The 17,319-nt window shown below is 45.7% G+C and overlaps 1 protein-coding gene across 1 annotated transcript in view; it reads left to right on the forward strand.

Annotated features, from left to right (window-relative positions):
- LOC138097528 (NPC intracellular cholesterol transporter 1-like) overlaps positions 1–17,319 on the forward strand; it is a 69,582-nt gene that overhangs the window by 27,682 nt on the left and 24,581 nt on the right. The window contains 10 exon segments of the mRNA XM_068993735.1: positions 824–946; positions 2,049–2,155; positions 4,222–4,397; positions 6,757–6,924; positions 7,986–8,235; positions 9,964–10,037; positions 10,579–10,949; positions 12,159–12,385; positions 13,977–14,077; positions 16,314–16,416. Of these exon segments, the coding sequence (XP_068849836.1) occupies positions 824–946; positions 2,049–2,155; positions 4,222–4,397; positions 6,757–6,924; positions 7,986–8,235; positions 9,964–10,037; positions 10,579–10,949; positions 12,159–12,385; positions 13,977–14,077; positions 16,314–16,416 (1,700 nt within the window).

Here is a 17,319-nt window from a genome sequence, read left to right on the forward strand (position 1 = left end):
GGTCTTTTTTTTTCCCACATAACTCATGGTGTGCTGATATTAATTAACCTTAGCAGATATGGAACTGTTCTTTCATTATTTACACCTGACTCAGTTCCTTATCCTGATGTGTAAAAATAGAGCCTTAGTAATCATAGACTGACGTACTATCTTGCTTTCCTCTATACTGATTGATAGTGATTCTTGTATGGAACTGTCGCTTCCTCTTAATAAATAATGGAGCAGGAAGTAGAAATCACGTAAGTAATTTCTATTACTTTGCTGATTGACTTCACAAGTCCGTTTTGGACTTTGTTGTTATTCATTCGCTAAGTGGTGTCCACCTCTTTTGTGCCCCCATGGACTGCGACATGCTCGGCTTCCCTGTCCTTCACTGTCTCCTGGAGTTTGTTCAGACTCTTGTCCATTGAGTTGATGATGCCATCCAACCTTCTCATCCTCTGCCTCCCGCTTCTCCTCCTGCCCTCACTGTTTCCCAGCCTCAGGGTCTTTTCCAGTATGAAGTCAGCTCTTCATATCAGGTGGCCAAAGTGTTAGAGCTTCATCTTCAGTACCAGTCCTTCCAATGAATATTCAGGGTTGATTTCCTTTAGGATTGACTGGTTTGATCGCCTTTCTGTCCAAGGGACTCTCAAGAGTCTTCTCCAGCATTGAGCTTTGGGTTTAATTAATGCTTTCAAAATGTTCAACTAACTGGTGCCTCTGGCTTTTACTTCGCTTGGCAGGTACTGTTGGACGCTTCTGTGAATGAGGGCATTTTTTGCTGTTGAAATATGTGTTATCCCTGAGGTGCTAATGAACCATTTTCTGTTGACTTTTGCAGGTATTTTCACAATCCTGCATTTGGTATGGGGAGTGTGGAATCGCATCTGGAGATAAGAGATACAACTGCAGATATTCTGGGCCACCAAATCCATTGCCACATAATGGCTATGACCTAGTGCAGGTGAGTGAGTAGTCTTGGGAACACGAAACACTAATCAGAGATCCTCTGCAGTTACACTGTAAATATTCCCCGTGGGGTAGGGGTAGAGGTGGAATGAACGGGCTTCTCTTGTCCCAGATTCTCACCTGTAGCACAGAGAAGATAACATACTAACTCTGCAGGCGTCATTTTTCTGGGGTTGACTAGGCCTTGCTCATAAAGTTTCCCAGTAGCAGGTTACTACTGAGGGACGTGGTCTTGGTACCTCTCATGTTGCTCTTTGCAGCTTCTTCAAAATACACTCAGAGTTACTCAGTTAGTCCCTTTTGTTCCTAGACAAGGCTGCTGAGTGGCTGTGACTCGCTTGTCCTCTGTTCACTTTAGAGGTTCCTCCAGTTTCCACCGAGAGCCTGTGACCTTTGACTGCCACCAGGAATCTGTTTCTTGTCTCTTTTACCACCCCTGATACACAGGGATATTAGAAAAGAACTGGAAAAATCCAGGTTAAAAGGCTGGCTTTAGAGGCTGCAGTTATCTAAAATGCAGCTGACACAGTAGCAGGTGTTCTGGACTTATTTGCTTCTTCCATCACAATTTTTAAAGGCATTTGACTTTTCCTGGAGTGACTCACAGAAAATAGCAATCTGGTTAAACATAACCAAGTAACAGACAAAGAGGTAAAATGATTGTCAAGGAAAGAGAGCAAGCTTCCCAATAAGAAAAAAAATGGAAATGTCTGTACTGCCTCTACTTTTGTGAATTGCTGGTTATCTAGAGGAAATTTGATCGCCTTTTATTTATTTATTTATTTATCTTCAAAAAAATGTTTATTTTATTTTTTTACTTTACAATACTGTACTGGTTTTGCCCTACATTGACATGTATCCATCACGGGTGTACATGAATTCCCAACCCTGAGCCCCCCTCTCACCTCCCTCCCCATATCTTCTCTCTGGGTCATCCCAGTTTGATCGCCTTTTAAAAGAATTCTGCAAGAACTTTGCAAATAGGTGTCACCCTTGTGTACCTAAAAAAGGATGATGTGCATAAAATGATCTCTTTGAGGAGCGTTTGTGTTAATTTAACTTGGCTACTCTGATGTTCATGTTTTCTCTCCCGAAAGGAGCTCTGTCCAGGGTTCTTCTTTGGCGATGTCAGGCTTTGCTGTGATGTCCAGCAGCTTCACACACTGAAAGACAACCTGCAGCTGCCTCTGCAGTTTCTGTCCAGGTGGGTTGACCGCCAGGCATGCAGAGAAAATGGGTTTAAAAGTTAGTTTTGTTTCATTTTAAGAATGCTATCTTAGGACTTCTCAGAGATATAGAAGAACTTCTGATAAAGTAGTAATGATCAGACTTCGTTCTCACTCTCGTTACATTCAGAGTTGCTACTTGGTTTCCTTCTGAGATGTCTTCACCCCAGAGGGGACCTGCACTGGGGTCTAGGTCCTTTCAGACTTGAGCCCCTTCGCACGGTGGAGAGGAGAGGTTCCGGGGATCCTGCCCGGGTCTCTGACCCCAGACCCTCCTCCACACAGTCCCCTGCGTCACCTGCCTCCCCTGTTTTGTGCATGGTTCTCTCTTCCTCATTGGAGCCTGCCTCTGGGGACTGTTCACAAGCCTGATCTGGCAGAGTCGGCTGGTTTTGTCAAAGTTAGTTTGCTGTCCACTGTGTTCTCTGTGACTGGGGCAGTGAAAGGGCCACGTAATAGATGTTCTCCAAGCTTACCCAGCAGTTTTCAAATGTGAGAAGAGGGAGCTGGTGGTGGCCTTCCGAGCAGCACGTTGTGAGCCCCCGATGCAGGTGGATAGAAGGCCACATGCTTCTCTATGCAGGTCTCACTGCAGGTGACAGGCCTCCAGTGGGCATCCTTGTTTCTTGCCAGATTTCCAGTTGGCACTGTGGAGCGGAACACCATCCCTCTGTATGTTCTGTGAAGACAACATACAATGTAGTAATAGATCTGATTAGAGCATTAGAGTTGAGACTCTAATCAGGCCAGTGTATCTTATGGAAGGAAATCTCATGGTTCTTGCTGGAGCCAGATTGAAGCTGTCATTCGGCCAAATACATTTATTTAGCATCTACTCTACGTGAGGCATTATGGGCATCAACATCAAAAGATAGCCAAGTGTTTCCCGTGTCATCAGAGGCAGCAAAGCTTTATTTATAATAGCAATGAGATGCTAATATGGAATATCGTGCAGCTGTCCAAACTGATGACTGTAGAAGTTAAGTGGAGTGCCATGGAGAGAAGTTTGTAATTTCTGGAAAGTGGTAGGAAGCAGTGGACCCCAGGAGGGATTTCTGTTCAGGTGGTGTAATTGTCATTCCTGTCTGTCACAGTAAAGCGTGGGACTCCTGAAAGCAAGTCAGTGTGTGTGTCTGTTCCTCCACTAGACTGGAGGCTTTTGTTTTATTTTTGGCCACGTCGTGCAGCATGTGGGATCTTAGTTTAGTTCCCTGACCAGGGATAGAACCCATGACTCTTAACGTTGAAGGCGAGGAGTCTTAACCACCAGACCGCCAGGAGCGTCCCACGAGACCGGCACTTTGAAGGCCGAGACCAGACCGTCCTTGTTCTGTGTCATGGGTGGTCATCTGCATGGGAGCAGAATGGGGGGCAGTCTGCATTTGTTGTATTGCAAGAATGCAAGCCTGATGAAGGACTAGCTTTTGCAGACAACAGGGAACTAAAGGGGAAGACCGAGGGCTTCTGCCACATAGCTGGTCAACATGAGAAGCTTAACAGAGGACAGCTTGTGGTTCTTATGAAAACCAGGTGCTTCTGAAATGCATGTAGCTGGAGAACACCGCTGCTGTTCTTTCATCTTCTCTAATCATGGGGAATCCTCTTGAGTTTAGAGACGGCCTAAGGTTATCTGGGGCTTGAAAGAGAGCCCTTCAGTAGGTTCCGAGATGAAAGCACTAATGTGTAAATCTCATTTTCCCCCTTTTTTATTTTCAATCAGAATGTCACCATGGTAGTCCTAAGTCCTTTTGGCTTCAAGATACAGGAAACATGACCGAATTATAAAGTGCAGGATTCAGAGAGCATTTGTTTCTTGAAATTACATCTGGGCAGCACAAATGTTAGTAATTAGGGTGGTTTTTAAAGACGTGTCTTTATTTTAACACGAGGTTTTAGGTTTGGAATTGCTGGGTTTAATACGTCCTTATGGTAATCCATTTGCCGATTTACAATAAATCTTAAATAGTCTTTGTGTATTTTAAATCATATTTTTGCTGGCCCTGTTATCCACGAGATCATTCAGAATGGTTTGCTTTTTCTTTAGATGTCCATCCTGTTTTTATAACCTAGTGAACCTGTTTTGTGAGCTGACATGTAGCCCTCGACAAAGTCAGTTTCTGAATGTTACAGCAACTGAAGATTATGTGGATCCTACTACAAATGAGACGAGAACAAATGTAAAAGAATTACAGTACTATGTTGGAGAGCGTTTTGCCAATGGTAAGTCAACTTTTGAATTATCCCTCTTTTAGATTTGATATCAGGACAGTGGATCAAGTTGTCCTGTCAGGTCTGTGCAAAAGGACAGTTCTCAGTTCCGTTAGCACTGAAATGCCAGTGGAAATGTGAGTTGTTGCTTTGCTTGTCTTCTGGGACTTGAGCTACAACCTATGAAACGATCTCCTTAAAGTATTTGCTTTAACTCCTTCCTAACTATAAGTTCCCTCATGGAAATTTTTAGTTTGTGCAAGCTTATTTCTATCCATTTTAGGAACCATTTGGACTTTGGTTCTGTTGGACATGAAATGGCATAACTTCATGAGTTATTGCAAGACTGCAGAGATGGGTGGAAGGGAGACCTAGTTGGCAGAGAGATTTTGCCTGTGAAGAAACCAGTCACCATAAGGGAACGTAAGCAGGTGTGACAAACAGGAGAAAGGTATCCCAGCAACTGAAGATCATAGAGCAGTCTGAAAAAGACCGTGTCATGTTAGTTGAAAACGACCGAAATGAAAGAGTTCTGAAAGAGTAGGACCCTAGGGAAAGAGAATGAACAGATTAGAAACAGAACCAACTGGAAGATCCAGTTAATGAGAAATAGTCATGCAAGTGGATTAAAAGATAGACTAGATGCAGCTGAATAAAGAATGGGCCCCAAAACAGTAAAATGAGAGAATGAGAATTCAGCAAAGTTGTTGACTATAAGAGCAACTGTAGTCAGTTACTATAATGATCAATTAAAAATGTAACCAAAAAACTTCATAAAAAACTTGCACTTTGATGGACACCATCAAAAAGAGGCAGAAATATTCGCAAAGCATGTGTTTAATGAAGGACTTGTGTCTAGAATATATAAAGACCTCTGACAACTCAAAAAGAAAATAACCCAATTAAAAATGGGCAAAGAATCTGAGCAAACATTTTTCTGAGGATATTATTTATACAAATAGTCAATACATTTATGCAAAGATGCTTAAAATCCGTCATCAGGGGAATGCAAATCAAAACCGCAATGAGGTACCACTTGAGAGGCAGTAGGGTGGCTGAAATAAAAAGACAAGTTCTGGCAGGTATGGGGAGAAATGGGAACCTTCATACACAGCTGGTGGGAATGTAGTCATCATGCTAAGTGGTAGAAGCCAGTCACAAAAGACTATACATGATTTAATTTATATGAAATGTCTAGAATAGGCAAATCTGTAGACACAGAAGTAGATTAATATTTGCTTAGGGCTTAAGGGGATGGGGGGATAAGGGAGCATTAGTTAAAGGTCCTGGGTTTCTTTCTTAAGGTGATGAAGATGTTTTAAAATTGACTGTGGTGATGATTTCTGAATATGCTAAAAGGCATCAAGTTGTAACTTTAAATTGGTGAATTGTATGTGAGTTATCTCAATAAAGGTGTAAAAAAAGGAATTTGTAACTTAATATAGCTCATTTTAAAAACTACAAAATCTGAATGACAGATAATCTTAAATGCAAGTAGAGAAAAGGTGGAAATCACTTCAAAAGAATGACAATTGGAGATTCTCTGTCCAGCAAAGCTAGAGGCCCTAAAGCAGTGGGGTTATCACAGTTCTGAAAGAAACTATTGCCCTAGCTAACCTGCCTTTCAAGAGTGAGGGTAAAGCACAATGAATTTCTAAGTATCTCTCTAAAGGTTAGGGAAAGAAGGTTTTAGGAAGTTTCTAACTAGCAGGGACTGGCAATTGAATGTTAATATAAGACCCGTTGAAGCCTAGTGTACTCCAGTCCATGGAGCACAGAGTCAGACAGGACTTGGCAACTGAACAGCAACAAAAACAAGTAAGACCCATTACTACTGCTTTCTTCTGTGCAGAAAGTCCTTGACATTGCTATTTCCTGTGTCTTTATGCATACTAAAATCAAGCTCCGGAAGAGAGTGTTGCTCAGTTCATTCGCAGGTGAATTCTATCCCGAGACCGGTTTTTACCCTGGAGGTTCCATCACTCACCAGCGGTAGTTTCTTGGAACGAGCTGCACTGACTGAAGAGGCCCTGAGGGTCTTGCTTCTCCCTCCTTGGCCTTCAGTGTGCTCTTCCCTGCTCGGGGGTGACACTTCTCCAGGGCCCTGTGGACTGGGATGGCCACGGCTTGTCCTGCCTTTGAATTTAAGTTGCTTGGAATCCGGCCTAGCCTGTCGCTTGCAGGGTGACGAGCCAGTGTCAGAGGTGACCTCCGTTCCTTCCCTCAGTGGTTGCTGTCCGGAGTCCCAGCCCCTGCTTGCTGGGAAACCCTGTCTGGATTTCCATGTTCACACGTGAGAGGCCCCCTGTAAGCTCTCACCTGGTGAATTCCAGCAGCGCGGTTTCAGCCTTCTCCCTTCCTGCCCCACCAGCCATGTACAACGCCTGCCGGGATGTGGAGGCCCCCTCGAGCAATGAGAAGGCCCTGGGGCTGCTGTGTGGGCGTGAGGCCAGCGCCTGCAATGCTACCAACTGGATCCAGTACATGTTCAACAAGGACAATGGCCAGGCGCCCTTCACCATCACCCCTGTCTTTTCAGGTGGGGACGAGACCCCCCACCCCCCAGGTTTGGAGTATTGTACTTAACGGTTTTTTAAAGCCCGGGAACCCTAACGTGCAATAAGAAGATGAATTCAGATCAGTAGGTCCTGGAATTTCCTCCAGCGAGAGGTAGCTGGAGGGGTAACCTCTGGGTTATCAGGGGCTGGATGAGCAGGTAGAGAGGAAGAGTTGCCTTCAGGTGCTGATACATACTTCAAGGAATAAGTCATTTGTGAAAAAAAAAAAGAGCCTTTACAAAAAATAAAATGGATAACCAACCAGGACCTGCTGTACAGCACAGGCAGCTCTGCTCAGTGTCACGTGACAGCCTGGTTGGGAGGGGAGTCTGAGGGAGAATGGGGACATGTGTACGTATGGCTGAGTCCCTTTGTCTTTCACCTGAAACTGTTACACTGTTAATTGGCCACATTCCAAAACAAAATAAAAAATGTAGAATAAAAAGAGGAGCCTTTTCAGAAGCTTTGACTTAGTATTAAACTAGCTCCTCAGTGGAGATCAACATTTGATTGAAAGTTTACACTGAAATATGGTGGACTTGAACGTTGGTGATGAGCCCTGTGCCCAAAGTTATTGAGGTTAACTTAAAATTTTGCAGGACTAAACAGCAAAGCATAACTCGATCACCCAGAAACCTCCAGTCTTTCTTATTCTTCTGGTTGCATGACTTCTTTCAGTATGCTTATCATTCGGTTAAAATATGATTTAGTACTACTGCTGCTACTGCTGAGTCACTTCAGTTGTGTCCGACTCTGTGCGACCCCATAGACGGCAGCCCACAAGGCTCCCCCGTCCCTGGGATTCTCCAGGCAAGAACACTGGAGTGGGTTGCCATTTCCTTCTCCAATGCATGAAAGTGAAAAGTGAAAGTGAAGTCGCTCAGTTGTGTCCAACCCTCAGCGACCCCATGGACTGCAGCCCACCAGGCTCCTCTGTCCATGGGATTTTCCAGGCAAGAGGACTGGAGTGGGGTGATGATTTAGTACAACCCTTGTAATTAAATTTTTTTAATGGAGATTCTTAACATACTTCTTCCTACAGATCTTCCGACCCATGGGATGCAGCCCATGAACAATGCCACCAAGGGCTGTGACGAGTCGGTGGACGAGGTCACGGGGCCGTGCAGCTGCCAGGACTGCTCGGCTGTCTGTGGCCCCAAGCCCCAGCCCCCGCCCCCTCCCGTTCCCTGGAGAATCCTGGGTCTCGACGCAATGTACGTCATCATGTGGAGCACCTACATGGCTTTCCTGCTCGTGTTTTTTGGAGTGTTCTTTGCTGTGTGGTGCTACAGGTAATCTGTTTTGTTTCCCATCCCCCCAGACAAGAAGAGCAAACTTAGCCCAGTGGCATTTCTAAGCTTTCACTTGGTAGACTTTGGTTCCTGAGAGTAAGAACAAAGATCTGCATTAATACAATTCCAGGACTTGCTTATGTCCTGCATCTAGTCAACCATCAAAAGCCTATTTAGAGGTTGAGATGTTTAAAGTTAGTTTCATTGGTTTATTCAAAAATGGCATGTGATTTAAAAGACCTATTTTTTAACAGAATGTCTTTGGAGCCAAATCTGATGCAAATCCTTTTAAATGCGGCACTGTAGTCCTTTTAGATACCTGCGTCTTGACTTAGGACAACACATTCATTTAAAACTTTTGTCTTTTGAAATAATTTTAGACTTACTAAAAGGGTGCAGAAATAGTTAGAGTTGATATCTCTACTGGCTTCCTCTGTTACCACTCACATCACCCATAGTATATAATTTAATCAAAACCATGAAAATAACATTGGTATACCATTATTGGTTAAACCACCGTGTTTTTTTAGGTTTTACCAGTTTTTCCTCTAAGGTTCTTCCTTTTTCTGTTTCAGGACCCCATGTCACATTCACTTCTTGTTTTATTTGTCTCCTTCAATCCATGACAGTTGCTCATCTTTCCTTTTCTTTTATGACCTTGACGCTTTTGATGAGTGCTGGTCTTTTGTAAAATAGTACCCCAATAATAATACCCAAATTTGGTTTTATCTGATGTTTTCTCATGATTAGGTGGAGGTGTTTGACAACATCTCAGACTCGATGTGTCTTTCTCAGTGTATCATGTCAACGGCTTCTGATGCCAGTATGTATCATCACTGGTGATATTAGCCTACATCGTTTGGTTTAGAAGGTGTCTGCTGGGTTTTTCCACTGTGAAGCTACTGTTCCTTTCTTTGGAGTTGATAAACATCTTTAGGGAGCTGTGTTGAGACTGTGCTGATAACCTCATTTCTCCTCAAACTGTCGTCCATTGATTTTAGCATCCATCCGTGGGTCTTCAACACTTAAGTCTTGAGGTTTTTACCTAATGGTGACATTTTGTTTCCCTCGTTCCTTCTCCATTTACTAACTGGACTTACTGTCTTCTTCCTTCTCCCCTACTTACTTAACTAATATTTATTTAGTTATGTTTACATAATGCACTTAAAAAAAAATAACTGTGATCTCTGTTTCGTATCATCATTCATATTTTTGCTGAGATCTTCCCAATTTTGACCACTGGCAGCACCTTCTGCTGGCTCCTGTGTGTTTTCTAAGCATGCCCTCACCTTTCTCAAGCTTGTTCTTTTTTCTGGAATCACAGGATGTTTCAGTATTTTCCCTGCCCCAGCACTAGAAGCACCCTCTTCTGCAAGGAACCCTGGTTCCTTTCCCTGGAAAAGGGTGTTTAGAAACCAAGATCTAGGCACCAGATGTGCTCATTGTTCTGGAATATAGTGTTCACTGCGTTTTTTAAAGGACCTAAAACTTTTAAATGTGAGTGAGGGCTACAAGGTGAAATTATCTTCTTCATACCTTCTTAAAATTTCCCCTGAGACTAGTGAGCAGAGAGACCTGGAGCAAGGGAGCTTTGGGAAAGGAAGGCACCAGTTAGGAAGGAAGCAAACAGGATGAGGAAGTAAGCTTTTTATAGGGTTGTGGGACCGTCAAGAACAATCTCATGATGCTGAAGTCCACTAACATGACTTACGTGCTTTTGTCTTTCAGAAAACGGTATTTTGTCTCTGAGTTTACCCCCATTGATGGCAATATACCTTTCTCTATAAACGCTAGTGACAAAGGTAGGCACATTTGTACTTAAGTAAAAGGGTTGGCACCGTTGGCAAGAGAGTGTTTGTTTCTTTACCGTTGACGCGCCTCTTCTGGGAGCAGCACTGAGCCCGTGCTGGGGACACAACGGATGGGGACAGGGTCCCTGTGTTTGCGGCACTGACAGCTGGAAATGGGTGGTAGATGGGAATCACCTGGTTCATAATATCTGTAGAGTGATCTGGGCCTGGGGTGAGAGCAGGGGGTAGGAACAGTTGGAGGGAACTGCTTTGGCTGCAATGCTCAGAGCACTTGGCTTTTCCGAGGCTTCTGTGTGAGTACTGTCCCTCTCAGGAAGGGGCTGGTGGTCACTGTGCGCCAGTGAGCAGGGCCGCTTCTCCAGCAGACAGGTAGCTGGGTGGGCCAGGGGATGGTCTCATGCACGTCCCTGGGTGTCCCTGTGTGGCTGTGAGTCTCGCCACATGCAGTGGTAGCTAACACTCTCCCTGTTCCGACTTTCAGGAATGGCTTGGCTCTTAACCTTCCCCCTCCCTTCCTCTCCTGCTCTTCCAGGGGGGCCAAGCTGCTGTGACCCTCTGGGCGCCGCCTTGGAGGCCCATCTGCGGCGGCTCTTCGAACGGTGGGGCTCCTTCTGTGTGAGGCACCCCGGCTGTGTCGTGTTGTTCTCCGTGGCCTTCATCGCCGCCTGTTCCTCAGGCCTGGTGTTCATCCAGGTCACAACCAACCCGGTGGACCTCTGGTCGGCCCCCGGCAGCCAGGCCCGCCAGGAGAAGGAGTACTTCGACACGCACTTCGGGCCCTTCTTCCGCACGGAGCAGCTCATCATCCGGGCCCCCCACACCCCGCCACACACATACGAGCCCTACCCCTCCGGAGCCGACGTGCCCTTCGGGCCTCCCCTCGCCATAGACATTCTGCACCAGGTAATCAGCTCTTGGCAGAAGCCACTTCCTGGGAAGCCAGGACCAGGCCAGCTTTCAACCAGATTACTTGATGTGCGTTTCGGGCTGACTTTGATGGTTTATCTAGTAAACCTTAATGATAAGACACTTTTCACTTACTTTCCAAAAAGTGACCAGTGTTGAACTTCATGAAAAATTTACTGTAGACCACTTTTGTATTTATTTCATACGGGAGGTCTTGCTTGAAATTGAGAAGAGCATGTCTCTATTGAAACAGAATGTATTTATTAATATATTCACCTTCGGAACTGAATAATTTTTTCCGCGAGTAATTGATAAGTAATACACCAGGACCCCAAGGGATAAAGCTTCTTGTGTTGTCCTAGAGACCTTGGAGGGGCTGCTGCATCACTGCGGACCCTCACCCCTCAGCAACTGCAGGAATGACCTTGTCACTGCCTGAATGTGGGCTCCTGGCCTGCGTTTGGAATAAGATCCACCCCATGCTCCTACAGAATCCTTTAAATCTGCCCATCCTCCCTTCCCACACTTGCCCTGGAGAGCTGTCTGTAAATTAACTGCCTCCCACTTAATTCTCAATGAACAGTTGTACATTTGCATACTTTTTCCTCTCAACATTGCTCTTGCCCTACAGAACATCTGATAGCTGAGAAAACATCAGCATGTTCCCAAGAGTCTAACACAATCTTTTGCACCCGGTGACCATTGCTTTCTCCCAGTTTGTTGCAAAAGGTGCACATGTTGTCATTTACCTCCTGCAGTGTATTTCTATTCTGTACTAGAAAAAATGAGAATATATGTAAATAAGCATAGTATGGAGCGAGGTGGTGATTGTTGGGGACGGGAGGGCCTGTCAGGAAGACCCAGCAGATGTCCCCGGGCTCCCCTTGGTGGCCACTGTTGCTCCAGGTGGGAGGGCCTGAGTTGGTGTGTCCTGTGCTGGGATGTGGCCTGTCGTGGTGTCCCCTCCCCCTCTCTCTGAGTGCCCCAGTGTGCTGATCCTCAGCAAAATTATGGTAAACTTGAAAATATTTTCATCCTCATTTATCTCAGTCTTCTCCCCTGTCTCAGGAAGGATTTTCCCCAAAGACTCTTTTATCTTCTAACCACTGTCCCCCTCCCGCCACCGCCCCAGAGCAGTAAGCGTTAATCAGCATCTGAAGGAAAACTGATGTATCTCTGGGTTTATTTAAAAATATCCTCTTTCAGGTCCTTGACTTACAAACCGCCATCGAGAGCATCACTGCTTCTTACAACAACGAGACTGTGACCCTGCGGGACATCTGCGTGGCGCCCCTCTCGCCATACAACCAGAACTGCACCGTCCTGAGCGTGCTGAATTACTTCCAGAACAGCCACTCCGTGCTGGACCATCAGGTCGGGGATGACTTCTTCGTGTACGCGGATTACCACACGCACTTCCTCTACTGCGTCCGGTACGTGGCGAGGGTGGTCCTTCCTCCGTCCCTCCAGCAGGTGACAGCTGCTGTGGCCACACACCGCTGTAGTTGCTAGAGCCCTAGCAGGGAGCAGACAGCGGGACCCTCAGGGTAAAGCGATACTCGGCCTGATGCTGGGTCAAGGCAGCACCAGGTCCAGGCGATGCCATGGGAGAAGGGAGAAGGAAGCCGGGCGAGGATGGGCTTGCCTGGAAGTGCCACTCCCAAGTGCAGCAGAGCCTGCTCAGCGGAGGGGAACAGAGGGAGCCTGTGAGAGTTGGGGAAATGCTTTCCAAGTAGACGGGCAGCAGGTGCAAAGGCCCTGAGGTGGAGTGTTCACCATGTGTCATCGAGGTACCTCCCAGCCCCTGACTCCCTCCCAGCTGGATTACACCTAGTTGCATCTGCCATACCACCCCAAGCATTTCTGAGCTGGTTTCTTGGTGCAAAGACAGAAGCCTCTAATGCCTTTTCTTATCTTTCAAATATAAATTGATTTCACAACACTGACTTTTCAAAACATGCAGCGTCCCCTTAAGGAGTGGGGGCCGGATTGCAGTTCAGTGTAGATGGGAGAAGGCTAAAGTTGCTTTGCCTCGGAGGCTTGTCTGGCCGCACAGGCCAGCGTGTGGTTTGAGTTAGTCACAGAGAAGCTGTGCGGGGTGACCTGTGAGGTGACCTTTAGGCCTGCCCTGTGGCAGGAGGAGCGCTCGCTTCTCTGCCCTCCCTGGACGCCCTGTCACTTGGCCTGACCTGGCCCACAGAAAGTTGTTCAGCCACTCAGACAACCGCTCTGGCTGTTCGTTCATTACAGAAGCAGAGAAATCGCTCCCCGTCACCTTTGAACATGCTGCTCAATTAACCACGTCTCCACAGCCAAGTACTCTGGCTTCTGGCCCCGTTCAGTGACCTGAGGTTCCGTCTGTTCTTGTTCCTGGAGTGTGGCTGACTCTAGGCGCTTGTGCTGTGTTTACGGTCTTCAGGTGGTCACCTCTATAAACACGAGCCTGTGAAGCAATAAGTGCTTTGATTGTTCCCAGGTGCCAACAGAATAAACACCCCAACCACTGGTCAAGATGCTCACCCCTTCCTTCCATTGCCTCCTTCTTCCTTCCCAGCCCCACCCCCTCCTTGGGAGGCCCCCATTATGGGTACCCCACACACAGACCCAGGACTTCCCGTGGTCCCTCAGGCCACTGTCTGTTCTCTTTTCTCCTCATGCTCTTTTCTTCTCTTCCTGCTGGTATGGTGCCTGGAAGCCTTCACCTCCTCCTGTGCAGGTGAATTCCCCCTCCTCCTTAGAGACTGGGTCTGTACCTAAAGTTCTCTTTATAGTAACAGCTTTCACCACATATTAGCAGCTTCCTCCTCTGGGTACCAGCTGATGTCAGCCACATCTCACTGTATTTGCCTGCCTCTCTCTCAGTGACTCTGAGCTCCGAAAAGCAAATACTGAACTGTATCATTCACCCAAGGGGACCTCAGGCCCACATTCTTAATCAGCCTCGTGACTGTTGTGTAAACGTCTGGGTCTCTGTGATGTGTTGAGGTTGTTCTAATTGGAATGTGTTCTCTGAATTCCTGGCAGGGCTCCTGCTTCCCTGAATGACACCAGTTTGCTCCACGATCCTTGCCTGGGGACGTTTGGTGGCCCAGTGTTCCCATGGCTTGTGCTTGGAGGCTATGATGGTAAGTGAGAGAAGCTTTTACTCTCCTTACTGGATAAAGCAGTCTTGGTTCTGTCATTAACAGTCAGGTGGTAATTATGAGGATTTCATCAGTCAGACACTCATTAATTACCCAATATACTGCATCCCAAATACCATATGTCCTTTGGCTTTCAGTTTTATTGTGCATTTGGAAGAAGTGGTTTAAGCCATTTTTAGGTTACTTTCCAGGAAGCTGTCAACAGCTAAGGACATTTTCCCAGAACAACGTCACTGTTAACATCCACATAATATGTTACTTGGTCTCAACATCCACATAATATGTTGCTCAGTCTCAAGTTCATGGGACCCTTGAAACTCATCCAGAGAGCCGCCAGTGAGTCCATGGACCTCGGGTTAAGAACATCAGTAATGGAGGAGAGACATGTGAGATATAGAGGGAAAGAAAAGAGATTTTTTTTTTTCCTTCTAAACCAGTTGGTTAAGGAGTCAGACACTTCCAGTGGGAGGAGCAGTGGGGCTTTGCTCAGATTACTCCAGGTAGATGGGGTAATAACTCACGTGGTAGCTTTGGCGTCTGAAGCCTAATCATAAGCAGCTCAACAGGTTTTTCTCCAGCCGGTCGAAGAGGCCAGATATTCTTCTCATCTGGTGGGAAGGGAGAGATTATGAGCTATAAAGTAGTTTTTAGATGGAGAAGGTATTTCTAAGCAGGACACACAATGCAAAGCGGCAAAAGGAAACCCTGATGAGTTTGACTGTGTGAGAATTTAAAGTTCCTATGTAGAGAAGAAACATAAAATTTTAAGAAACTGAACAAATAGCCAACTGGAGCAGGAAAAAAGTTAGTATACATAACAGTGTTTCCTTAATACAGAGAGCTCTTGAGGAAAAAAGACAAGGTCAGCCCCGCAAAAGAAGTGGGCAGAGCTGTGTGCATGTTAATAAGAGAAGTACAAAGGGCTTTTAATTATATGGAGAAAGTGCTGAACCTTACTCAAGCTAGTGAAACACCTCTCACTTCAGTCTTTTACATAACAAACAGATTAGCAAAGATCTAAAGTCAAAGCCTTAGTCACTCAGTGGTGTCCAGCTCTTTGAAACCCCATGGTCTGTTGTAGCCTGCCAGGCTCCTCTGTCAATGGGTTTTCCCAGGCAAGAATGCTGGAGTGTGTTGCCATTTCCTCCTCCAGGGGATCTTCCCAACTCAGGGCTCGAACCTGGTTTCTTGCGTTGCAGGCAGTCTTTATAGTCTTATGGTCTTCCGTGGTGGCTCAGAACAGATGGTAAAGCCAAGATCTGAGAATTTGACAAAACTCTGTGTGCATGAAATCCTGCTTGGGCAAACTGCATTTTGGCGGGAGTGTAGATGGTTCTAGAATATAAGCACTAGGAAAGTTGAGGTTTTTAACCTCTGTTGCTCATTAATGTATCCACAGTCCCTAAAACAACACGGGCACACAGTAGGTCTCAGCAAATACTTTGTTGAATAAAGTAATGAAAAACAGGATGGCATTTTTGGAGGGCAGTTTGGGAGATCCATCCAAATTTAAAATGTACTTTTTTTTTTTGGATTCTGAGTACTTGTAAGATTTGATCCTACAAATATAGATTTTATGTGTTAGAAATATCAGGTTAATTTTTGTAGTAATTCTACTTATAACAAAAACAAACCAAACTTGCAAAGCTATTCATCAACTGGAGATGGATTTAAACTGTACTATAAAACATCATAAGCAGAAACAAGAATAAGGAAGTGCGGTGTCTATTAAAGCAGCATTCTCAGGATATGAATTTAAAGGCAGCATTTGCAGAAGGGTGTGTTACTATTTGTGTGAACAGAAAGGCAAGGGGAAGCCCGTGCGTGTGCACGTGGACTGCGGCTGGTAGGGGCCGCAGCCGTCATGGTGTGAGGAGGAGAGCTAAGGCACAGATGGGAACGGAGGGAGGAGAGACTTTCCCCCGAACACCTTTCCGCTTTGTTTGAAATTGTCACCCAGCACGTGCTGGGTAGTCATGATGATGGAATGACAAGCGCGTCTACGTTTACTCGAGAGTCCCCTTTTCTCCCTAGCTGAACTACACAAGCGCCAGGTCAAGTGACCTCCCATTTTGTTCCACGAGCTCAGGCGTGTTTAAGCTTCAGCCCCGTGAGAAATTGGGCACCTAGCCAGCTTGTGATTTCCGCCCCCCTCGTATTGATCTGGCTTTCTGCACACTTGTAATCTGCTTTTTGATGTCACCTTTTTCCTTTCTAGATCAAAACTACAGTAACGCCACAGCCCTTGTGATCACTTTTCCTGTCAATAATTACTATAACGATACAGAGAAGCTCCAGAGGGCCCAGGCCTGGGAAAGAGAGTGAGTTGTTCACAGGGTCGGTAAACCAGCTGCTCTTCTCACAGGGAGGTGGACGCTAGCAGAAGGCATTGATATGACATTCAACTAAATTAAGCAACATCAGATCTAAGTCATGCCATTTTTTTCACTTGGTTCTAGTGATGCTGTGAAAACAAAAATCTAGAAATAAATTTACTTGTAAACATTCTTTAAATACATAGTCCTGCAACAGGAATGCACAGGTATCTATGCAGAATGCTCCTTGTGTTATTTTCTAACAGCGAAACCTGGGAGTAAGCTAAATGTGTATTAGTAAGGAGAAGTGTAGTAGAACGTTATGCCATTATTAAAGATAATGAGGTAAGTATTAATGTATGGTTCAGTTCAGTTCAGTCGCTCAGTCGTGTCCGACTCTTTGTGACCCCATGAATCGCAGCACGCCAGGCCTCCCTGTCCATCACCATCTCCCGGAGTTCACTCAGACTCAGGTCCATCGAGTCCGTGATGCCATCTATCCATCTCATCCTCGGTCGTCCCCTTCTCCTCCTGCCCCCAATCCCTCCCATCATCAGAGTCTTTTCCAATGAGTCAACTCTTCGCATGAGGTGGCCAAAGTACTGGAGCTTCAGCTTTAGCATCATTCCTTCCAAAGAAATCCCAGGGCTGATCTCCTTCAGAATGGACTGGTTGGATCTCCTTGCAGTCCAAGGGACTCTCAAGAGTCTTCTCCAACACCACAGTTCAAAAGCATCAATTCTTCGGCCCTCAGCCTTCTTCACAGTCCAACTCTCACATCCATACATGACCACAGGAAAACCGTAGCCTTGACTAGACGGACCTTAGTCAGCAAAGTAACGTCTCTGCTTTTGAATATGCTATCTAGGTTGGTCATAACTTTTCTTCCAAGGAGTAAGCGTCTTTTAA

This window comes from Capricornis sumatraensis, chromosome 21 (genome assembly GCF_032405125.1).
Source record: "Capricornis sumatraensis isolate serow.1 chromosome 21, serow.2, whole genome shotgun sequence".
NCBI classification, from domain to species: domain Eukaryota; kingdom Metazoa; phylum Chordata; class Mammalia; order Artiodactyla; family Bovidae; genus Capricornis; species Capricornis sumatraensis.